Genomic DNA, 25,608 nt, shown 5'->3' with positions numbered 1-25,608 from the left:
TCCCCCCCCAATAAAACAAAACTGCACCTTTCAGAGTGGCCTTTTATTGTGGACAGTCTAAGGCACACCTGTGCACTAATCATGGTGTCTAATCAGCATCTTGATATGGCACACCTGTGAGGTGGGATGGATTATCTCAGCAAAGGAGAAGTGCTCACTATCACAGATTTAGACTGGTTTGTGAACAATATTTGAGGGAAATGGTGATATTGTGTATGTGGAAAAAGTTTTAGATCTTTGAGTTCATCTCATACAAAATGGGAGCAAAACCAAAAGTGTTGCGTTTATATTTTTGTTGAGTATATATATATATATATATATATATATATATATATATATATATATATATATATATATATATATATACACACACACACACACACACTTTGCATTGGGATACCAATTAAACACGTGCAAATTATAAAGAAGACAATGCTTATACAGCTGAGGCTATTTTAGCATTCCGTTATATATTTATATTTGGTATTGTGGCAAAGATACCTGCATTGCCAAACACCATCATCCACTTCTTTCTAGCTCAAGGTCCGAGAAGTAAATGTCACTGCTGAGACCAGTGAATCTTTACAAGTTCAACACAAACAGATAAAACTCTGATGGCTGGGTCCCTAAAGTTATTGAAAGCCTGGATTTTAGTCTTAATCCAAGACAATCACAAACCCAGACACTCTAACATCTCACAGTTTCAAAGGTGGTGCAATCAGGATATCCATTGAGTCCACAAGCAAAGTTACTGGCACCCAAGTCAGTGCAATCCACAAGTTTACCCAACAGCCAGTCCATCTAATGAACAGAGTAGGACCCAGACCACATCCCTGACAAATGTAGATCATATAGTGTTAATATCCTGGTAACAACTTGCTGAAAAGATGTGTAATTTGACCTCTTTACACAAAACAATTTCTGCAGCACAAACATTATGAATGTATAAAATCATAACAACTTCCTCAAGGCTGAGAGGGCTGTGTGATTGATTTATTTCATTGTTCATCTAGAAGATGAGTATGTTCATACTATTTAGTGAAAATGACATTTGCAGCGAGCACTGGCTCCACTGACATCTCAACTCCCTTCATTTCCCCATTTAGTCTGAGGAGCTAAAATACCTACAGATACACATCACACCTTGTAAAAAGCCACAGTCTGGAAAGCATCTCAGACAGTGGAGCACTTTCATATACACACAGGCTCGGCTGTTCAGCACACCAGCTGCCCGACTCCAAAATATACAGATCAAAAACCCTCAAGCACAAGTTCATCTTGTCCACCTCGCAGAGTTGGTCGTCCAGAAATCCGGAAGTCCAGACCTGCTGCCACCGTGCACATAGACGACGGTTCTTCTTGCATTGCTAATGCTGATGAGTAACAATATTCAGTACGAGTCTGCAGCATGGAAACGTTGCATTGGACGGAGCGAAAAGTGATGCACAGTTTGTAATGCAGATTTTAAAATATCATGTCAATCTGTGAAAAGAACAACTGCAAACTAGTGGCAAAAAAGAACAAAAGGGCAGATGACACTGTAAATTCATTCTTTGTGATTCAGTGATACAATCATAACATACGACTCTGAGGTCTTGACATTTGATTAGTTCTGACTAAAATCAAACCACGTTATCCTCTGTTACTAACACAGAACCCTTCCTTTGTGTTTAATCCTTATTGGCACCAAACCTTCTGAATTAAACAGGTGTGACCTTGAGTTTGACCTTTCAAGGTCACCCAAGACCAAAGGCCATGTGGCCAATAAAAATGTGATATACGACTTCATATTAGTGTTTCACAGTAACTATATCTTTATGCAGTTACTCAGAATAGCCATTCTAAATATCCCCTATGTGTAATCATTGGGCCCAAAGTTTGACCTTGGCCTGTGAGCTTGACTTTTAAGTGATTTTGCTCAAAATCAAATCACTTTGGGTCCAGAACAAAATAGAATACATGCCTTCCGTGCATCACCTCTCTACCAAATCTGTTGAAAATGAACGCATGTGTTTTTCAGAGATATCCTAGGAGCAACCAAACAAACGGTGGTGCAAACATGACCTCCTTCAACAGAGGTAACAAATATAAATATAGCATAATAAATCTGTATGGATTGATGTTAGTGCATATTTTCCACATCGTGGTGTGGTGCATCTATGAGATAGATGCGTTCCAAAGAGAAGCTTCAGTAGACAGCGCAGAGTCCGGATGTGATAACATGATCACACGTCACCATCACAGTGCCACGCAGCTTTTTCCAACACATTAACGATCCATTTAGTGCTGCACCGTCTGCAGCAGCTGTGAAAGTGCCAGAAGGTCCCTTTGTTCCTCAGTAGAAGCTGACGTCCTTGCCAACTTCAGCACACTGAAATCTGATCACCTTGTGTTTATTATTAATCCCAAAAGGCATCTTTGTTTTGAATTTTCTTTGAAGTTTCACAAAGGGGTGGTGGTGGGGGGGCAGACAGTCCTTGTCTCACTCCTATCCAGCATTGAGAGGTCTAGAAACAGGCGGCAGCTGTCACACAAACAACAAATTCCTTCATCAGTGTTATCCTTCATGCAAGTGGAGGAGCCTCGGCACAAGTCTCATACAGCATCCGTGTGCAGCACCTCTGACGGCTCTGATAACGTTCTGTGCATCTCTCTGGTGTCCATCATGCTCCCCTTCTCTGTACCATTCACCGGCTCCTGCCTCTGTCTTCTCCTCCGTTTGCACCGTGCATACCTACGACTGAGAGGAAAACTACATCAGAGCCCGAAGGCGAAATACAAACTTAAACCCGCTATTTGTCTCCCACACGTGGACAAAGACTCACTGTGAACACATGCAGATGAGGACAATGATAAGAATGAGGGCAACCAGGAATGCCACCACACAGGCAATGATGATGTGTTTTTTGTCCCCTATTTGCCAGTCCAAGTCCACATATTCACATCTGGAACCAACATAACCGCGCTCGCACCTGTGGCAAGAAAACATGAGCTGTGCAAAGAATTTCCTTAAACAGTGGTTTGTTGAGGAGTGTAACTCATTGATCCCATTTCTCAGTATCACCCTCAAAACTCCCTGGTACCTGACATTCAATATTAGACAGGGAATAAGCATGTTATTTGGGTTTTTATTTTGTATTTTGTAACATAACTAATTTAACCAACCAAGGATTTTTTTTTTTTTTTTTATTTGGTGAAAACGTTGCACCCTGTCTTGTACTGCACATTTGGTTATAAATTCAGATAAAAGAACTGATTCAAGAAATAAACTTTTGTGTGTAAATCAAGAAATTTAGTAAAACGACAGATTAAGAACAAAAAAATTAGAATTTGTTAAACTTGCTGAAAATGTTGAGTCATAAAGTGTCGGTGAAAAAAAATGTAAATAAAATTTGAATATTTTAGAATATGAAATTTGAGTAATAAACATTTTTTTTTAAAATAATGTCACTTTTTAAAAAAAGTCATTTGGCAGTCCAAAACCTTTTTTTTAAATCCAGCAATTTTGTGATACAGCATTTAATAATACAGAGAATGTCATTACAATGAAATCCATTTATTTTTGGTGCCCAGGACAGGAGGGTCTCCTGTCCTGGGCACCAAACCTGACAATGAAATTTTAACATTTTTCAATACATTTCACTAATTCACATAATTTCTTAAGGTCTTATACACCTCTCTGCAGCTTCTCTCCCCCTGCCATCCCCTCATTACCCCATCCCCGTAGAGACGGTGCCTGCTCCCAGACCACCAATAACCAGTAAAAATCTATTTAAGCATAAAAATTCAAAAAGAAAAAATAATATAGCACCTTCAATTGCACCACAGACTAAAACAGTTAAATGTGGTCTATTAAACATTAGGTCTCTCTCTTCTAAGTCCCTGTTGGTAAATGATATAATAATTGATCAACGTATTGATTTATTCTGCCTAACAGAAACCTGGTTACAGCAGGATGAATATGTTAGTTTAAATGAGTCAACACCCCCGAGTCACACTAACTGTCAGAATGCTCGTAGCACGGGCCGTGGCGGAGGATTAGCAGCAATCTTCCATTCCAGCTTATTAATTAATCAAAAACCTAGACAGAGCTTTAATTCATTTGAAAGCTTGTCTCTTAGTCTTGTCCATCCAAATTGGAAGTCCCAAAAACCAGTTTTATTTGTTATTATCTATCGTCCACCTGGTCGTTACTGTGAGTTTCTCTGTGAATTTTCAGACCTTTTGTCTGACTTAGTGCTTAGCTCAGATAAGATAATTATAGTGGGCGATTTTAATATCCACACAGATGCTGAGAATGACAGCCTCAGCACTGCATTTGGTCTATTATTGGACTCTATCGGCTTTGCTCAAAAAGTAAATGAGTCCACCCACCACTTTAATCATATCTTAGATCTTGTTGTTTATGGTATGGGAATAGAAGATTTAACAGTATTCCCTGAAAACTCCCTTCTGTCTGATCATTTTTTAATAACATTTACATTTACCCTGATGGACTACCCAGCAGTGGGGAATAAGTTTCATTACACTAGAAGTTTTTCAGAAAGCGCTGTAACTAGGTTTAAGGATATGATTCCTTCGTTATGTTCTCTAATGTCATATACCAACACAGAGCAGAGTAGCTACCTAAACTCTGTAAGGGAGTTAGAGTATCTCGTCAATAGTTTTACATCCTCTTTGAAGACAACTTTGGATGCTGTAGCTCCTCTGAAAAAGAGAGCTTTAAATCAGAAGTGTCTGACTGCGTGGTATAACTCACAAACTCGTAGCTTAAAGCAGATAACCCGTAAGTTGGAGAGGAAATGGCGTCTCACTAACTTAGAAGATCTTCACTTAGCCTGGAAAAAGAGTTTGTTGCTCTATAAAAAAGCCCTCCGTAAAGCTAGGACATCTTTCTACTCATCACTAATTGAAGAAAATAAGAATAACCTCAGGTTTCTTTTCAGCACTGTAGCTAGGCTGACAAAGAGTCAGAGCTCTATTGAGCTGAGTATTCCATTAACTTTAACTAGTAATGACTTCATGACTTTCTTTGCTAACAAAATTTGACTATTAGAGAAAAAATTACTCATAACCATCCCAAAGATGTATCGTTATCTTTGGCTGCTTTCAGTGATGCCGGTATTTGGTTAGACTCTTTCTCTCTGGTTGTTCTGTCTGAGTTATTTTCATTGGTTGCTTCGTCCAAACCATCGGCATGTTTATTGGACCCCATTCCTGCCAGGCTGCTCAAGGAAGTCCTACCATTATTTAATGCTTCAATCTTAAATATGATCAATCTATCTTGTTAGTTGGTTATGTACCACAGGCCTTTAAGGTGGCAGTAATTAAACCATTACTTAAAAAGCCATCACTTGATCCAGCTATCTTAGCTAATTATAGGCCAATTTCCAACCTTCCTTTTCTCTCTCGAAGATTCTTGAGAGGGTAGTTGTAAAACAGTTAACTGATCACCTGCAGAGGAATGGTCTATTTGAAGAGTTTCAGTCAGGTTTTAGAATTCATCATAGTACAGAAACAGCATTAGTGAAGGTTACAAATGATCTTCTTATGGCTTCGGACAGTGGACTTATCTCTGTGCTTGTTCTGTTGGACCTCAGTGCTGCTTTTGATACTGTTGACCATAAAATTTTATTACAGAGATTAGAGCATGTCATAGGTATTAAAGGCACTGCGCTGCGGTGGTTTGAATCATATTTGTCTAATAGATTACAGTTTGTTCATGTAAATGGGGAATCTTCTCACAGACTAAAGTTAATTATGGAGTTCCACAAGGTTCTGTGCTAGGACCAATTTTATTCACTTTATACATGCTTCCCTTAGGCAGTATTATTAGACGGTATTGCTTAAATTTTCATTGTTACGCAGATGATACCCAGCTTTATCTATCCATGAAGCCTGAGGATACACACCAATTAGCTAAACTGCAGGATTGTCTTACAGACATAAAGACATGGGTGACCTCTAATTTCCTGCTTTTAAACTCAGATAAAACTGAAGTTATTGTACTTGGCCCCACAAATCTTAGAAGCATGGTGTCTAACCAGATCGTTACTCTGGATGGCATTTCCCTGATCTCTAGTAATACTGTGAGAAATCTTGGAGTCATTTTTGATCAGGATATGTCATTCAAAGCGCATATTAAACAAATATGTAGGACTGCCTTTTTGCATTTACGCAATATCTCTAAAATCAGAAAGGTCTTGTCTCAGAGTGATGCTGAAAAAACTAATTCATCCATTTATTTCCTCTAGGCTGGACTATTGTAATTCATTATTATCAGGTTGTCCTAAAAGTTCCCTAAAAAGCCTTCAGTTGGTTCAGAATGCTGCAGCTAGAGTACTGACGGGGACTAGCAGGAGAGAGCATATCTCACCCGTGTTGGCCTCTCTTCACTGTTAATTCTAGAATAGAATTTAAAATTCTTCTTCTTACTTATAAGGTTTTGAATAATCAGGTCCCATCTTATCTTAGGGACCTCGTAGTACCATATTACCCCATTAGAGCGCTTCGCTCTCAGACTGCGGGCTTACTTGTAGTTCCTAGGGTTTGTAAGAGTAGAATGGGAGGCAGAGCCTTCAGCTTTCAGGCTCCTCTCCTGTGGAACCAGCTCCCAATTCAGATCAGGGAGACAGATACCCTCTCTACTTTTAAGATTAGGCTTAAAACTTTCCTTTTCGCTAAGGCTTATAGTTAGGGCTGGATCGGGTGACCCTGGACCATCCCTTGGTTATGCTGCTTTAGACGTAGATTGTGGGGGGTTCCCATGATGCACTGTTTCTTTCTCTTTTGCTCCGTATGCATCACTCTGCATTTAATCATTAGTGATCGATCTCTGCCCCCCTTCACGGCATGTCTTTTTCCTGTTTTTTTCCCTCAGCCCCAACCAGTCTCAGCAGAAGACTGCCCCTCCCTGAGCCTGGTTCTGCTGGAGGTTTCTTCCTGTTAAAAGGGAGTTTTTCCTTCCCACTGTTGCCAAGTGCTTGCTCATAGGGGGACGTTTTGACCGTTGGGGTTTTTCATAATTATTGTATGGCCTTGCCTTACAATATGGAGCGCCTTGGGGCAACTGTTTGTTGTGATTTGGCGCTATATAAGAAAAAAGTTGATTGAGTTGATAATTTCATTAAAGGCTAGTGAAAACATTGCCTAATTAAAGGGCTGGTGCCAAAATAAATAAAAAAAAGTGAAATAGCCTTCATTGTATTCATGTCTAACCAAATTCTATTGAACACATCTGTTGTTGTTTTGTTTTGTTTTTTTTTGTTGTTGTTGTTTTGTTTTTTGTTTTTTTTGCTGCTTCTCACCTGCAAGAAGGTGCTTTCTGTTGTTGAATGTAACGACACGCACCATGGATGCAATAATGTTTCAGCTCCTTTGGACATACTGAGAAGTGGCCATTCCCTGTCTCTATTGTGTCTGCAGGAGATAAGAAATTACAACATTTATGAGGGCTGCACAAACCATAATTCATTCATCACATATCTTCTCTCACACACATGCATACATTTGCACACATATACATTCTGCACTGAAAGTAGCAAGATATGCATATGGTGTGTGTATGTGTATGTGCGTGTGCATGTGTGTGTCAGAAGGACTGTGTTGAAAAGCCAAAGTGTGGTGCACGAACAGTGTATCACCACCTGTTAAAGCTCATAGAGTATAAACTGATGAATGACTTCAGACTCATTTGCTCTGCCTCACGTTCTGTTGGCACACCTGTTAAGAATCTTTCCGTAACTTGCTGCCTCACACTCTGGTCTCTAAATAGACTCAGCAACATGATCAGGAGAGGATGATGGTCTGATGAGTCCACATTTCAAATTGTTTTTGGATATCATGGACCTCATGTCCTCCATTCCAAAGAGGAAAAAGACCATCCAGATTGTTACCAGCGCAAAGTTCAAAAGCCAGCATCTGTGATGGTATGGGGGTGTGTTAGTGCCCATGGCATGGGCAACTTACACATCTGTGATGGCACCATCAATGCTGAAAGGTACATCCAGGTTTTGGAGCAACACATGCTGCCATCCAAGCAACATCTTTTTCAGGGACATCTCTGCTTATTTCATCAAGACAATGCCAAGGCACATTCTGCACATGTTACAACTGTGTGGCTTCGTAGTAAAAGAGTGCGGGTACTAGACTGGCCTGCCTGCAGTCCAGACCTGTCGCCCATTGAAAATGTGTGGCGCATTATCAAGCGCAATTTCTAATAATCCCCCTTCACCTATCTCTAACCATCATCATAACATAAATGTCTCCCTTTGCCTAACCCTAACCATAATTCCCCCAAGACCCCCCCATGTCACCCTTCATTTCGCACCCCCGTCATGAAAAGCACCCCATTTTCATGATGGGGGCATGAAGGCATAGATGAATTTATTTATCGTAATACCATCATGAACTGCCATGAGATCAGGTTGCAAACAATACACTTTTCAGTCATGGTACTGGTGTTGCCAACCGAATAGTCCCCCTAAAAATCAGGCCGCCCTGCCTTCACTGCGCATGCATCATTAGCCACGGTTCACAGATCATCACCTCGTTTCTGCTTAAAACTGCACTCCAGTCATCATCTATCTGAGCATCTGATATCTGAAGCGTTTGTACAACAATCATGTCCACATAAATTCAGCATTATTTCATCATAAAAGACAGCGGAAGCGATCACAGAGCTGTGGCTACACGAGCTGTAAACTGATGCATTCACTGAGTGGCAGTCATTTCAAAGCGTCACCAAGTTTTGCCTCATTTCTGCTTAACACAGCCTTGTTTTGGCTTAAAACTAACTTTAGAATGATTTCAGAGGTTTTACCTTGTCACCTGATGGTTAATAATCATATTAATCCATTTGATCACTTTGGGTGAAGAGACTCTGTCAGCAGCTCAGCTTCCAAAATGACACATGCGCAGTGGAGGCAGGGCAGACAAAATTTTAGGGCAGACCGTTCGGTCTGCGACACCAGCAACATGAAACTTAACACCCTGATGGTAACGGTAACATGAGACTTAATTAAACTGACTAAATCAATTGAACTACAAAAACAAGATAAATCCATAACACTAACAACACTGTTTAACTAACATGAACCACAATAACAACATTTAAACTCCAAAACCCCAAACACCCATGGTGCACTGCAGCACAACATCCAGTGCTTACTGATTAGCTAAATTTGCTAATTTCTCCAAAAATATTTGTCCTATCAAGTTTCTGTTTTTGCAGTGCTCATCCTTGACCCATAATACATAAGCATACCAAACAGCAAATGTCAGCTCTCCCCAGTTTCTGCATGATTTAAACCATACACATGCACACATGCACACAGAGGCCGCTTGGCTATTATAATATTGATTATTGTGAAAGCTCTCTGGAATGGCAGTTATAGCGAGAACAGTCACATTCCATGAGTCAGTGGGAACACTGGTAATTCACTATTGCATTTTGTTAACATTGTGGAAAAATTGCTTAACTTTTGGAGAGGTTGGGAAACAGAAACCTGGCTAGTGGCTTTCAGTTTTGAATGACGTTGTGTTGCCTTGGTGTCTGCTCTGCACCCTCTCCCTTTCTGTGTCTCCAGGCACTGCATCATGGAACTGATCATCTCACCTGATTCCAATCAACACCACCTGTTATAAACCCCGGTCCTGCCTCTCTGCAATCACCAGAAACTCAGCTCTGCCTATGTGATACCTGGCCTCAGTCCTTCTCTGTGAATGACTCCTTTGATTATTTGTTGTGATTCTGTTTTTGACAACTCTCTTTCATGTGCGTTCCTGCCACCTGTCAGCTCCGTGGTGGCCACCTGGTCCTGGTCTTGCATTCACAAACCATCTGGTCTGGGAAATCTCTCCACCAATCATTCAGGTCAAGTCGGCGTCTCCCAGCTCTGGTGTTTCCTTCCATACAATTGCATAATATTCCATTACTCTGTTCACACAATAGATTGTTATTCGGCTTAATTTTGTCTCCCTGCATTTTGGTGTTAATCTTGTCTTTTTGTTCAACTATAACAGATTTGTTGAATGTAGAGAAGTGTATCTGGTGTTTTGCAAAAAGTGTGAGGCACAGAATGTGTGTATTGTGCAAATCTGGGTTGATATTCTGCTCCTTTTGGGTCAAGCTTCATGTTTTATGTTTTAATTTTAGTGTGTAATATTTCATTTAAAGAATAAAAAAAAACCCTGTAAAGTTTCTCCATTAATGTTGCATACAGTTGCAGTGTCGCAACGTTTTTACCTCTGTGACACTTGTTGTGCCTGAACTCGTGAGCACTTTCCTAATGATCTCACAGTGCTTTTCAAACCTCAGGCTATCACAGTGGTACCATGAGACTGTTGTTGAACGTGAGCTTGTAAAAATAATACTGCCTGTGTGTTGACATCAATGACAGCGCTTCATGTCTCAGCTGATATCTGAGGAAGTACACTTTTCTAGTGTTCACATTTTACTAATGCCCCCTTAAAAGTTTTTTTTTTTTTTTAATGAAAGAAAAATGTCTGTAAAAATGAGTGCCAAGGTTGACTTGACTTTGATATGATTTAGGTGCAGTCCAGTCAAGGTTATCAAACAATAAAGTCAAAGGTGCTACGTTAGACTTTTAGCGACGCAAGCCCTGGTGGTAGAAGTTAGGCTGCATTCAAGATAATGGAAAATTCTGTAAACCCAAGTTGGGAACATCCAAGTTCTGAAAAGCATGTTCATTTGATCACCTGGGAAAACGATGTGGATGCCCACAGTAATATATTTACATTTTATTGTTGCTTTTACATATAAGTAAATTAGAGCACTGCGCTCGTAGAGTGCAAACCTCCACTAACACCAGCTTCCAATTCCACAAACTTTTACCTTGGAAAAAAAATTTTAACGTCAAAGTCCTGTTAGAAGTGGCTTTTCATAAGATAAAATGTAATACAAAATATAGATCAAAAGGGCTTTTCAGTGTTAAAAAAAAAACCATCAAATATCTGCTAAATCCTTAGTCTATTCATTGAGAGTACCAGTTTGGACCTAACTGTCACAAATGAGAGTGTTTGAGTCACTTTTGTTGAGATATAATGCAACCAACATGTACATCAAATGGGCTTTTCAATATTAAATTCAAATGTATACACAAAATCCACAATCTGGATCAGATTTGGATTAAACTTTGTCAGGTGATAGTGAGTGTCAGTCTGCACCTCACTTTCAAATATGAGAGTAATTGGGACATGTTTGATTAAGATATAATGTAAAATATATGTTAAATGTGGTTTTCAATGTTAAATTTAAATTCGAGGTTTTGTGCGCCATCTGGCGGTCCGTGACTCACGCGAGGGGTCGGTTTCAGCAGAGTTCCGGTTCGGGGCACAATGTAAACACACCTCAAGAAGTATGGATAAGACAACATCGGGGCGTGGCAGAAGTTCACAGGTGCTACATCTCCTCTAGATAACCCTCTCAACTTGGGAGAACGTGTCATCATCATAATCGCCCGTGAACTCACTGAACTGCCGCTATCTACATCCTTGCTAGCCTTTGTTTACACAGCTTCGAAACGCCAGAACTCTGCTGTCGCCGCAGTGCATTCTAGGAAGCACAGGGGGGTTATGGGAAACGTTAAAGTACCCAATTGCCACAAAATCTGTAATCTGGATCAAACTTTGTCGGTTAATAAATGATACTATCCTACATAACGCTCTCAAATATGAAAGGGATTTGAGCTTTTTTTGACTGTGTCATGACTTTTTGAAAATGTTTAAGATGGGATTTTTCCAGTTTTCCAAGATTTTTCCTGCCGTTGCCTTTTGACCTATGACCTTGAAAATTTAATCGGTTCTTGCCGATCAGGATATGAATCTAACCCACAATATATGAAAAATTGTGGGTTACAGGCTGTTCACAAACAAACAAACAGGGGTGATAACATAACCTCCTCCAACTTTGTTGACAGAGGTAATTATTACAGCTACTAGCTGTGGTGAGAAAGATGGAAAATATCCCAGATGAGTGTATTTCTGTTTGTAGTCTGGACACAGTAACAGCATCAGTTATTGCAGACATCTTTGCAAAAGCTGTAAAACTGGCAGACTCACTAATAAATAAAGTCATGGTGGAGGATGCCATGATTGGTAGCTGCTATGATGTCCTCAGATAAATCAGAACACTGGATTTTTGCCTGAATTTCCAAGCAATATATCATTGAAATCCTATTGCCAGACTTCATAATTTATGATTTTACAACATCTCATGAGCATAGCATTGACCAACCTAACTGCTAAGTTATACTGCTTTTGATACACCTCCGAATTTACAGTTCAGAGCTTGGAACTTGGAATTACATGATTTTTACCAACCATATGTTCGATGCACAAAAAAAGCCATGGCTGCCACAGCTTGCTTCGTGACTTATGTGCTCAAATCAAACTCATTAACAATCATATATAGTTCTCTTAACTAAGAAAATAGAAGTATGAAATGCCAGAAGAAGAAGAAGAAAATTTTCAGTCTATGAATAGGAATAGCAAACAATGACCAAAGTGGCCTTCTCATGGTGCGAAAATGCTGTTTTGGACACAGGAGCCAAAACACTGCAATGAACTAGAGAAATTAGTTCAGATTTAGTGTATATAATTAAATGTACGTTCACACCAGGTGACTCCACCCTACAGATGCCTTTACAGTGTCAAATCTCGCACATAATCACGTTCTCGCTGGGGAGGCTGAGATTTCGTTGTCAGTGTAAATGAACGTTTGCGGCAACTTGTTTGCAACATTGCGTTGTTATGGAGGTGAGTTCAACCAAAATAAGCGTGTTGCTGTTTGGATTGCGTTTCGAGAACCGGTTGTTTTCGGGTATCCTTAAGAAATGATTCGATGCATCAACATCGATAGCCTTTTTGCTTAACGATTCCCTTATCGGTCCTTCAGAGTGGCCGTTGTTTTTGGGGGGTGTTTGTCAGGAAAATGATCATTTCTCTGCATTGATTACAGACCCTGCAGCGGGTCTGTATAATCAACCATTTTTGCAGCGCGGCTTTGCTTTGAACCTTGAACCAATGAAGCAGTGCTTTATCTTAATTTTCCCCGCTAAAACCCTAAACAGTATATGTCTGTGAGTAATAATTACCTTTTAATGTTAAACCGACCTGTTATGGTCTTCTGAAACAGTTGATAGCTATATTTTCTAACTTAAAAATGGGACCAATGCTAACGTGTTAGCATGTCTATGGCATTTTCAATGTTAAAGTTAGCATTAATCTGAGCCATTATCAAGCCTCCCTCCCCAGCGCACAAAGGATTCTGGGATACTCTAAAACTGTGAATGCACAAAGGGATTGATGCTGGTTTTACTGAAGAGTAATGCCGTTGTTGTGTCGCTACATATGTGCTCCCTTCTGAGCTGTATTACTAGTATGTACAGTATATTCCTTCACTCAGACTCCAGAGCCACCAAACTGTCCCAAGGACCACCTTACACAGAAAAAGCTTATATTCTTTGTGATTAACAAGGCAGGCGGTCCAGTCAGTGAGTGGGTCTGCAAAATATCCATTACTCTGTTACAAACTACTGCATGTTCAGCTTTGAAATATTGGATTCTGATAGATACAGGAGAGAACCAACAGCCCTCCTACTATGGGCAATGTTGGAATCTTGTTAGATCAGATTAGATAAAACTTTATTGATGCCTTGGGAAGACTCCCTCAGAGAAATTGTGGTTCCAGCAGCACACAGATTAAGAAGCACACAAAACTGAAAGTTTAAAAAAAGCAGACCATAATTTGCAGTTATTGTTGTATAAATTAGTTTTAAATATGATGTTGGCACAGTGGGACATGTCTGGGCTTGTTCACACTGCAAAAACTGATATCTAAGAAAGTAAAAAAAAATGACCCTTTTAAAGAGAATTTGACTTAGTTTTTGTCTAAATAGAAAAATAATCTTGTCAAGCATTTTTTTAACATAAGAAAAATGTCTTATTTTGAGAAAATGTATTTCACATTTTCTTAATAATTTTTTTTCAGCGAATACCAAGATGTATTTAACCAGTAACAAGGAAAGGCAATAAATTTCAAATCATCCAAGCAAAGGAAAAGATTGTTTTGCTTTAAGGCAGAGGCTTATCTTAAAATAAGAATTCTGTCTAGTTTTAAGGCACATTTTGATTATTCAGTGCCTAGACATTTTGCTACTTTTGAGAATTCTAACCAAGTATTTCTTTCTTACCCATTGACTTTTTTTTTTTTTTTTTTTTTTTTTTGCTTAATACAAGACAATCTGGCTAGATTTGGGATTATTTGTCTTATTCTGAGAGGGACAGTTTTCGCAGTGCAGGTAGTTTACATGTCATTAATAATGTCTTGTTGCTAATCGCAGGGTCCTGAGGGCCACCAAGATCGACGTGGCTTGTTTTGTAGAATCCCAGCTGTGATAAAGGCATTTTGGGATCAGAGCCTAAAAGAGAAAAGTAACGTTCCTTGGATAACACGTGTAGTTTGAGTTTAATGACCCCTGTGCTCTCTGGATTCAGTGGAATATGACTCCGACACCACGCTGGGCCGCATATTGGCCTCTTTATCTCTGATACTTTCTTTTTTTATTACACCTGGTGAGTTCATCTCTGTGTATGTGCACATCAGTTCTTTTCCATTCATCTGTAAAACCTTCACATTAAAACATCAAAGCAGCCGTTTATGACACCATGAGCCAACCGCCACGCCACGCCTGCCCCGTGCATATCTACCTGTGCAGTTGTCTGGGTTGCCATGGCGATGACAGGGGGACACAGTTCCTTTGGCAGACTCCTCGGTGACATTCCATCCTGCCAGGGAGTATTTGCATAAGGCCAGAACTGCAGCCAGAAACACAAAGAAACCTGATCACACTCACGCCAAACAAGTGTACGCACGTGTGCCAGCCCATCGACACATTCCATTTACAGAAACTGATGAGAAAAGCAGTGATCGTAAATTAAGTTATTTACAAAGTACTGCAGACTCCCAATGCCGGCAGCCTTATAGGGTATGAAGAGGAGCAAGCGGTGATTTCCGTGACTTTTTTAGTGCACACTTCTCTCTTATGCACGCTTAAAAACCCCAACACACAGTCACTTATTAGGCACTTTAATGACATAAATATTAGTCATAAAACCTATGTAACCTATGTACAGCTGCAGCATTCTGTCTTACCCAGAAATGTCATATTCCCTGTGGAAATGCATGTTTTGATTGTGATTAATGCACATGGAGGGGTTAGAGGTTTTCACTAGTAGCCATTATATAACATCAAAGTGCTGCAAGAAGAACATGAACTGCTTAATGCCCTGCCAGCACAGAAGGACTCTAGCATTGATAATTAATATATGCATATGAATGTGTGCATGCATATATATATATATATATATATATATATATATATATATATATATATATATATATATATATATATATATATATATATATACACTCAACAAAAATATAAACGCAACACTTTTGGTTTTGCTCCCATTTTGTATGAGATGAACTCAAAGATCTAAAACTTTTTCCACATACACAATATCACCATTTCCCTCAAATATTGTTCACAAACCAGTCTAAATCTGTGATAGTGAGCACTTCTCCTTTGCTGAGATAATCCATCCCACCTCACAGGTGTGCCATATCAAGATGCTGATTAGACACCATGATTAGTGCACAGGTGTGCCTTAGACTGCCCACAATAAAAGGCCACTCTGAAAGGTGCAGTTTTGTTTTATTGGGGGGGATACCAGTCAGTATCTGGTGTGACCACCATTTGCCTCATGCAGTGCAACACATCTTCTTCGCATAGAGTTGATCAGGTTGTCAATTGTGGCCTGTGGAATGTTGGTCCACTCCTCTTAAATGGCTGTGCGAAGTTGCTGGATATTGGCAGGAACTGGTACACGCTGTCGTATACGCCGGACCAGAGCATCCCAAACATGCTCAATGGGAAACATGTCCGGTGAGTATGCCGGCCATGCAAGAACTGGGACATTTTCAGCTTCCAAGAATTGTGTACAGATCCTTGCAACATGGGGCCGTGCATTATCCTGCTGCAACATGAGGTGATGTTCTTGGATGTATGGCACAACAATGGGCCTCAGGATCTCGTCACGGTATCTCTGTGCATTCAAAATGCCATCAATAAAATGCACCTGTGTTCTTCGTCCATAACAGACGCCTGCCCATACCATAACCCCACCGCCACCATGGGCCACTCGATCCACAACATTGACATCAGAAAACCGCTCACCCACACGACGCCACACACACTGTCTGCCATCTGCCCTGGACAGTGTGAACTGGGATTCATCCGTGAAGAGAACACCTCTCCAACGTGCCAAACGCCAGCGAATGTGAGCATTTGCCCACTCAAGTCGGTTACGACGACGAACTGGAGTCAGGTCGAGACCCCGATGAGGACGACGAGCATGCAGATGAGCTTCCCTGAGATGGTTTCTGACAGTTTGTGCAGAAATTCTTTGGTTATGCAAACCGATTGTTTCAGCAGCTGTCCGAGTGGCTGGTCTCAGACGCAGATGATACCCAGCTTTATCTATCCATGAAGCCAGAGGACACACACCAATTAGCTAAACTGCAGGATTGTCTTACAGACATAAAGACATGGATGACCTCTAATTTCCTGCTTTTAAACTCAGATAAAACTGAAGTTATTGTACTTGGCCCCACAAATCTTAGAAACATGGTGTCTAACCAGATCCTTACTCTGGATGGCATTACCCTGACCTCTAGTAATACTGTGAGAAATCTTGGAGTCATTTTGATCAGGATATGTCATTCAAAGCGCATATTAAACAAATATGTAGGACTGCTTTTTGCATTACGCAATATCTCTAAAATCAGAAAGGTCTTGTCTCAGAGTGATGCTGAAAAACTAATTCATGCATTTATTTCCTCTAGGCTGGACTACTGTAATTCATTATTATCAGGTTGTCCTAAAGTTCCCTAAAAAGCCTTCAGTTAATTCAAAATGCTGCAGCTAGAGTACTGACGGGGACTAGAAGGAGAGAGCATATCTCACCCATATTGGCCTCTCTTCATTGGCTTCCTGTTAATTCTAGAATAGAATTTAAAATTCTTCTTCTTACTTATAAGGTTTTGAATAATCAGGTCCCATCTTATCTTAGGGACCTCGTAGTACCATATCACCCCAATAGAGCGCTTCGCTCTCAGACTGCAGGCTTACTTGTAGTTCCTAGGGTTTGTAAGAGTAGAATGGGAGGCAGAGCCTTCAGCTTTCAGGCTCCTCTCCTGTGGAACCAGCTCCCAATTCAGATCAGGGAGACAGACACCCTCTCTACTTTTAAGATTAGGCTTAAAACTTTCCTTTTTGCTAAAGCTTATAGTTAGGGCTGGATCAGGTGACCCTGAACCATCCCTTAGTTATGCTGCTATAGACGTAGACTGCTGGGGGGTTCCCATGATGCACTGTTTCTTTCTCTTTTTGCTCTGTATGCACCACTCTGCATTTAATCATTAGTGATCGATCTCTGCTCCCCTCCACAGCATGTCTTTTTCCTGGTTCTCTCCCTCAGCCCCAACCAGTCCCAGCAGAAGACTGCCCCTCCCTGAGCCTGGTTCTGCTGGAGGTTTCTTCCTGTTAAAAGGGAGTTTTTCCTTCCCACTGTAGCCAAGTGCTTGCTCACAGGGGGTCGTTTTGACCGTTGGGGTTTTACATAATTATTGTATGGCCTTGCCTTACAATATAAAGCGCCTTGGGGCAACTGTTTGTTGTGATTTGGTGCTATATAAAAAAAATTGATTGATTGATTGATCTTGGAGGTGAACATGCTGGATGTGGAGGTCCTGGTATGTGGTTACACGTGGTCTGCGGTTGTGAGGCTGGTTGGATGTACTGCCAAATTCTCTGAAACGCCTTTGGAGACGGCTTATGGTAGAGAAATGAACATTCAATACACGAGCAACAGCTCTGGTTGACATTCCTGCTGTCACCATGCCAATTGCACGCTCCCTCAAATCTTGCGACATCTGTGGCATTGTGCTGTGTGATAAAACTGCACCTTTCAGAGTGGCCTTTTATTGTGGGCAGTCTAAGGCACACCTGTGCACTAATCATGGTGTCTAATCAGCATCTTGATATGGCACACCTGTGAGGTGGGATGGATTCTCTCAGCAAAGGAGAAGTGCTCACTATCACTGTTTTAGACTGGTTTGTGAACAATATTTGAGGGAAATGGTGATATTGTGTATGTGAAAAAAGAAGGAGAAGAGTGAGGAAAGCCATCAAGACACCCAGACAACCCAGAAGAAGTAATAGGCTTCTCTGCCTGTGACTGGAGAAATTGTGCACAGTGCATGTTTTGCCATTTGTATCTCCAGTTATACAGCTTCATGATGAAGTGGTACAGAGGAGGGTTTTACTAAAAAGAAGACCTGAAAGTTCAGCTACAATCTGCCAGAAGGTACATCTGAGATGCAAGCCTAGATTTAATGTTTTGGTGAAAGAAAACCCTCCTCTGTCCCACTTCATCATGAAGCTGTATAACTTTAGATACAAAATGCAAAACTTGCACTGTGTACAATTTCTCAGGTTGCGCATACACTTTGCTTGTACACACACACAATGAGAGTAAAGCAAAAACTAATAAAACAAAGAAAAAACAGAAAATTTTACTTTTCTGCTTCACTGTTTCACCTCAGGTAACTTTGGTGGCTGTTCTCTGCTTGTTTCTTTGATTTGCTGTGCTCAGGTTTGTTGACTTAACAGAACGTGTCCCACTTTATACCCTGTTCTCACTCTGATGAATATTCATCCCAGATAGCTCAGTGAGATAGGAACTGAGCTACCAATATGTAGACCTGGGTTTGATTTCCAGCTATGCATTCTGTCTGTGTCCTTGGATAAGACATGTCATTGTTTCAGTATCAGGGCCTATACAGGACTGAATGACAAACTGTCAGGTGAAGATCATGCTTGCCTACAAACGGGATCTAGGATGCAGCTGGATGATGTAATATGCTGGAATTATATAGTTGACATCTTGGCATGTCCATAGTTTAACGTCAGCACAACCGTGGCACTTCTGGAAAATCTCCCAGTGATGTTACAGCACAAATACATCCAACAGTGTTACGGGCTCCATGGAAATGCAACAGATTACCAAAGTACCAACCATTTTGAAGTAACAGATATTTATATCATTATTTAGATGCAAATTTATGCAGTAAAGAAAACCAAACTATAATCAGCTCATCTATGGTGTATGTAACAAGTGTCTGTCATGTATTGTTAATGAGTTACACCTTCGGACAGACACCAATGTGATAACATGATGTTTAGTGTACGCCAGATATTTTGGCAGGACTTGAAAATGTAGTTTGGTTAAGATAACAGTGTCTTTAAACTCAGATGGGCCATCATTGTTGTGTGTTGGGGGGGTGTGGCTGGACGTTTTGGTGTTCTTTTCTTTTCTTTGCTCTCCAGGTGGTATGCAAACTGATTTATTGTCTGTGGAGAAGGTGCTGGCAGAAGAGTCTTTCACCCTCATCAACATGATGAGCAGCACCTGTGGATGGTGCTCACGTGCAACCTTAAAGACTTTCAGCTGAAGCAGATAATCAGATGGCGTTCTGCATTTAAGTCAGGACATTTAAGGAGCGTGGACGCGAGAGAGGGCGGCCATCAGAACGTTTTTTTTTGTCTCGGGGCTTTCCCCGACACAGATCTGGGCTGCCTCTTCTTCGCCCCACTGAGGCTCCTCCGACGGGACCTCTGGCTCCTCTTGCAGATGAGCCCATGCAGCTCGGACGAGCTGAGGCCGCTGTATTGCCCCGACATATAAGCGTCAAGAAAAATAATGGTGACGTATCTCCAGGTGTTCTGGGACAGGTGAAATAATACACACACACACAAAAAAAAAAACTTCTATGGGCTAATGTTTTGTTTCTTTGAAAGGGGTTATAATTTGTTTGGGGAGTCAGAGGCGTGTCTGGTGGAGTGAACGATAGGCGGTTAGAAGCCCGTCTGGACTCACTTGATCGTTGTTTTTTTTTATGTGTCTTTAGGTATTTTTTGTTGGGTTCTGGGGTCGTTTTGTTTTGTTGTTTTTATTGTTTCCCTACTTCCCTAACCCCAACCTCACTCGCCCCAAGACCGTTCGTCTTGTGGGCGGTAGGGTGGTGCAGGTTGGTCACGCTGAGCGTTCTGGGGGGGGTTGTTAGGGGCGTTTTTTCTTGTTTAGTTAGGGCCCGGTTTCACTCCAGCCTCGGTGGGCCTTTGTACCATTTGTCATTGGTGTTGCCGGGGTGTGGTACAGCGGGAACATGCCTCAGTCGGAGGGGTGGGCCGATCTGTTGCCGTTTGCCATTTCAGTAGTTCCACCCCTCCCGATAGGCTGGGGTATGGTCGGGTTGAGACACCGGACGTATTTCCGGTTTTCCGCTGCGCCTTGGGATTGGGGCCGGGTTAGTTTTTCCTGTTCCCTTCCCCGGCTTGCTGTTTTGTGCCATTCGCCAAGATTGAGCCGCCGAGGGGCTCTGGGAAGGGCCTGGGGTCTTTCGGGGTGCCGGGGAAGGTAACAGGGCTTATCGGTTGTTTTATTTGCCCCCGGGGTTGTTTAAGGTAGTCCTCCGGGGGTTGGTCTTTGATGTTTTTTGTTTCCTTCCGGGTTCCACCTCCAGGGTTGATGGGACGGTCCTCTGGGGGGGACTTGGCTTGTGAGGCCGACTAGCCAAGTGTGGCCGGGTCTGGGGTTCCTGGGTTGTGGGGAGGGTGCCTCCTGGGGTTTGATGGTATGGTCCTCTGGGGGGCGCTGTTTGCTCCATGTGTACCTGGGGACCTTTGTGGGATTCCGGTTTTGGCTATTCCTCCTGGAACCGGCGGTAAAGGCCTTCTGGGGGGTGTTGGGCTCTGCAAGTCGTTCTGGGGGGGTTGTTTGTTATTTTTCTTTTATGCATTTATGTTTGTATTGTGTTTGTGGGGCTGTGTTGGGTTTTTGCATTTGGGAGTTTTTCTTTTCTTCCCGGGGTTGGATGGGACGGTCCCCTGGGGAGGTTTTGGGTGGGTTTTATGTTTTTCTTGTGTGTTGGGTTGTATTTGGGACTGTTTTGGGTTTTTTGTTGATGCCAGCCAGCCTTCCAGGTGCGGTGCCCTGTCCTGCTGTCTGTGGTGAACCTTGGGAGCGTTACGCTGTCTGCTTCCTGACATGGACCCCGGAGGGAGATGCTGTTCTCGGACCTGGTCTGTTCGGTCGCCGGGAGGCTTCCCATTAAAGGGGGGGTACTGTTGTGTGTTGGGGGGGTGTGGCTGGACGTTTTGGTGTTCTTTTCTTTTCTTTGCTCTCCAGGTGGTATGCAAACTGATTTATTGTCTGTGGAGAAGGTGCTGGCAGAAGAGTCCTTCACCCTCATCAACATGATGAGCAGCACCTGTGGATGGTGCTCATGTGCAACCTTAAAGACTTTCAGCTGAAGCAGATAATGAGATGGCGTTCTGCATTTAAGTCATGTGTGATTCAAGCAGAATTGCCGGGAACTCGACCTTGTGATGTTCGTTTGTGAGATGCTGAGGACCGCGCCTGGGTTTGACACATCGTGCCTGTGAAGGAGGAAGGGTGAGGGACACATGCTGTCAGCACACATCAGAGGTGATTAATTGTTTGACTAATTGTTAATAGTAACTTGGTATTTTGTTACGCAGTATATTTGAACTTTGATGAGAATTGTGCAGCTCGCTTCTCACTGCTGTGGCATGCGGACTGATGATCCTCCACCTGTTGTGAGAAGCTGCTCATTTACATAAAGCTTAAATACAGACCTGAATGTGTTGCTGATAGTGTGTGCCTTTTGAAGGATATTAGTTGTAGCTGCTGACTTACCTCACCTTTTCTATCCTTCGCAGAGAGTCGGTTTGTCGTGTCCACCTGGGGGGTGTTTGGCGGTAAACGTGGGTCCAGAAGCGCCGGGCTTCGATCCTTTTGGGCGCTGGAGAGCGTGCCATCCTTCACTCCGCCAGACTGACGCAGCTTTTGTTTGTACACGTTGTTATGCACCAAAGGGTGGAAAAATAAATTGTTTTGTTATTGGAACCGCTTTCTGGTTATTTTAGCGCTGGGTCAGACGCAGGTCCGCTCCTCAACCCGCGTCGACACATAACAGTCATTCGTCATTAACAATGGACGTCAAAGTGATCTGATAATCATAATATATAACATACGAGGTCTATTAGACAATAAACCGACCCTTTTATTTTTTTTTAACTATATGGATTTGAATGACGTGCGATTACACCAATCCTGCTTGAACCCTCGCGCGCATGCGTGAGTTTTTTCACGCGTGTCAGTGACATCATTTCCCTGTGGGCAGGCCTTGAGTGAGATGTGGTCCTGCCCTCTCGGCTGAATTCCTTTGTTTCACACGCTGCTCGAGACGGCGCGCATTGCTATATCAAAATTTTTTCTGGACCTGTGTGGAATATCCGAGTGGACACTATTCGAGAAATTAAGCTTGTTTTCAGTGAAAAGTTTAACGGCTGATGAGAGATTATGGGGTGTTTCTGTCGGTGTAAGGACTTCCCACGGAGTGGGACGTCCTGCAGCGCTTCCAGGCGCCACGTCGGCCTGTTTCAACCTGAAAACGTCCTAATTTAAGGCTTAATTCACCCAGGACGTTGTAAGAGAACAGAGAAGATTCAGAAGAGGCCGGCATGAGGACTTTATGCGGACATTCCACTGTTTAAGGACATTTTGTAATGAAAGACGTGCGCGCAAATTCGCCGAGTCGTTTCCGTGACGATTCGGCGAATCTGTGTGCGCCGCGACAGGAAAAACACCTCCGTGTTGAAAACCATTTGTAAAATTCAGGCGGCTTTTGATGGCTTTCAACAAGTGAGTAACTGAGAAATTGTTTAACAGCTTGGGCATGTTCCAACTTGCCCGTTAAGGTTTCCAACGGAGGTGTTTTTCCTGTCACGACCCCCCGCGGTCGGGTCCGGCCCGACATGCGACTCTGCCCGCACGTTCTTTCATTACAAAATGTCCGTTAACAATGGAATGTCCGAATAAACTCCTCATGCCGACTTCTTCTGAAAGTTCTCTGACGACTTCCTGGGTCAACAGAGGCTGAAATGTGGAAGTTTTCAACTTGAAACGGTGAGATGCTGCCGCCTCGAAGCGCAGATCGCCGTCAGGCGCCGTGGGCCGTCCTTAAAGCGACACTACCAGACCAAAATCTCTCATCAGCCGTTAAAATTTTTATCGAAAACCAGCTGAATTTATCGAATGGTGTCCACTCAGTTGTGCCTTACAGCTTTGAAAAAAATTTTATCAAACAAAGCAGCAGTCTCTGAGCCATTCCTAAACAATGAAAAAATCGACGAGAGGGTGCGCGACTCCTCACTCAAAGACTGCCCACAGGCGAATGACGTAACCGACAGGCATGAAAAAACTCTTGCATGCCCACGAGGGTTCAAGCATGTATGATGTAATCACACGTGATTCAAATCCATATGGTTTTTGAAAAAAATAATAAGGTTGGATACTTTTCTAATAGACCTCGTACATTCATAGTTGACTACAAAATAATAGATCTGTGAATATGTAGTATGTCCAGTGAATGTCAAAACCACATGTTCAACATCCAGAAACCCCTCTGGGGGTATCTTAGATAGAAACGTCATTCATTTCATCTATCATGTCTCCAAACACAAACAAGCCAGTTCAGAGGTGACGTAATGAGGCTAAAAATAGAAAGGGCTAAATCATACCTGTTGCTATTCCTACATAGACTCTGTACACGTTGGTCATTGCCTCACTTGATGATAGCATAGATCCAGTTTGTAAAAGTTAGAATCGCTGTCACTGGCAAACACACAAATCACAGCGGGACTGTTCCTTAGGTCAGAGGTCAGCCAGTGGGTCCATGTGTCCGATCTGGGGAAGATCCTGCAGTGATGACGGCTAAAAGCACACAGTTAGACGTAGGTGCCTTCCTTGGACTGTGACTGTGTTAGAACAGAGGGGAGTGGCAATGAAACCTAAGCCTGCTGGCTGCTCCACGCCCACAGCATTAAAGGAGTATACAGCCCCATTCAAGAATTCGAGTTATTCCTCAGTAAAGCACAACCACACCTTCATACCTGTTTGTCTGTCGCTCAAGAATGAAACGACATACACAGGACAATCCTGGGCATTTAACAACAGCAAATATTCTCTTATTGATCAGCACATGTTGTCCCTGGAACAGGGTGAAACCCTGCGGCTGGGAACAAATGTGAAGTTTGCAAAAGCAACGACAAAATCAATCACTTTCAACGAAGTAAAAGGTTTATTAAAATGAACAAAGATTATGAACAATGCACAGGTAGATTAGTATTTAACATGGCATTAATTGATTATTGATTGGGTCAGGTGCAATACCTCCGAACAAAAGTGTACAACTACAATTTAGAACTTCACTTGCTCAACCAGATCTCCAGTGTTATCAAAATAATCTTTGGCATTTTCTGCATATTCATTCATTTTCTTTACACACTCACAACAGTTGAGGGCCATGGGTGAGCTGGAGCCTATCCCAGCAGTCATTGGGTGAGAAGCGAGGTACACCCTGGACAGGCCGCCAATCTATCGTAGAGCCACCACATATACACTTCAGTTTAAATTTCAATTTATTTTCATATATATAGCACCAAATCACAACAAAATTGCCCCAAGGTGCTTCACATGAGTAAGGTCTAACCTTAACAACCCCTAGAACAAGCACACAGGCAACAGTGGTAAGGAAAACTCCCTCTGATGATTTGAGGAAGAAACCTCAAGCAGACCAGACTCAACGGGGTGGCCCTCTGCTTGGGTCATGCTACTGACACAACAGACAATACAGGAAATTTTGGGAGTCCGTGCTGGTGCACAAGATGGAGGCCTGCAGAGGAAAACACCCACTCCCATCTCTTGATGGAGCCGCACCTTAAACAGAGAGAAAAACCAGAATCAGGGTGCAGAAAGACAACAAATACAGTATAATTTATCATCATTAAGCAAGAAGACAAACACAAGAAATAATAAGGTAATCGCCGGCCACTAACCGTCAATTTTAGAGTCAGCAGTTCATGTAACCCACATGTCTTTAGAAGTGGGATGAAGGCTGAGTACCCAGAGGGAATCCACACAAACACCATATAGAACGGACCAGATGGGAAGCAATCCCACAACCTTCTCGCAGTGAGGTGATATTACTAACCATAATCACAATCAGAATCAAATTTATTGCCAAGTAAGTTCTCACATACAAGGAATTTGATCTGGTGTCACTGGTGCATAAACAACAATAAAAAGAAAAGGAAAAAAAATAGACAAAATGGGCAAAACTATGTTCACTGTCAAATAAATATAACATAGTGGAATGGGGCTGTGCAAGGCATGCAGATGTACCTTTCAGTACAGGGATGATCAGTCTGTACGTTGTGGGACTTGGGGGGCTGGAGGCAGGGTGAGTGGGGGTCTCTAAAATCTCTAAAGTCACTGTGCTGCCCATTTTCCACATATGATTGATTGGATTTCCTCAACTTCTTTGTAGCTGAGAAACATTCATTACTCTTAATGATATAACACCAAATGTTATTCGTT

At 42.0% G+C, this 25,608-nt stretch overlaps 1 protein-coding gene across 1 annotated transcript; it reads right to left on the bottom strand.

The window, feature by feature from the left end:
* Positions 1–396: 396 nt before the first annotated feature.
* Positions 397–24,040, bottom strand: btc (betacellulin, epidermal growth factor family member). The gene is made up of 5 exons (XM_034192704.1): positions 23,751–24,040; positions 14,731–14,838; positions 7,308–7,419; positions 2,826–2,972; positions 397–2,740 (listed from the first exon to the last, which is right to left on the bottom strand). Exons 1-5 carry the CDS (start codon positions 23,809–23,811, stop codon positions 2,596–2,598), a joined length of 573 nt encoding a protein of 190 aa, XP_034048595.1. The 5' UTR covers positions 23,812–24,040; the 3' UTR covers positions 397–2,595.
* Positions 24,041–25,608: the final 1,568 nt, after the last annotated feature.

This window comes from Thalassophryne amazonica, chromosome 17 (assembly GCF_902500255.1).
Source record: "Thalassophryne amazonica chromosome 17, fThaAma1.1, whole genome shotgun sequence".
Lineage (NCBI taxonomy): Eukaryota > Metazoa > Chordata > Actinopteri > Batrachoidiformes > Batrachoididae > Thalassophryne > Thalassophryne amazonica.
The sequence above is the reverse complement of the archived record's forward strand: the minus strand, read 5'-3'. Positions and strand labels throughout refer to the sequence as shown.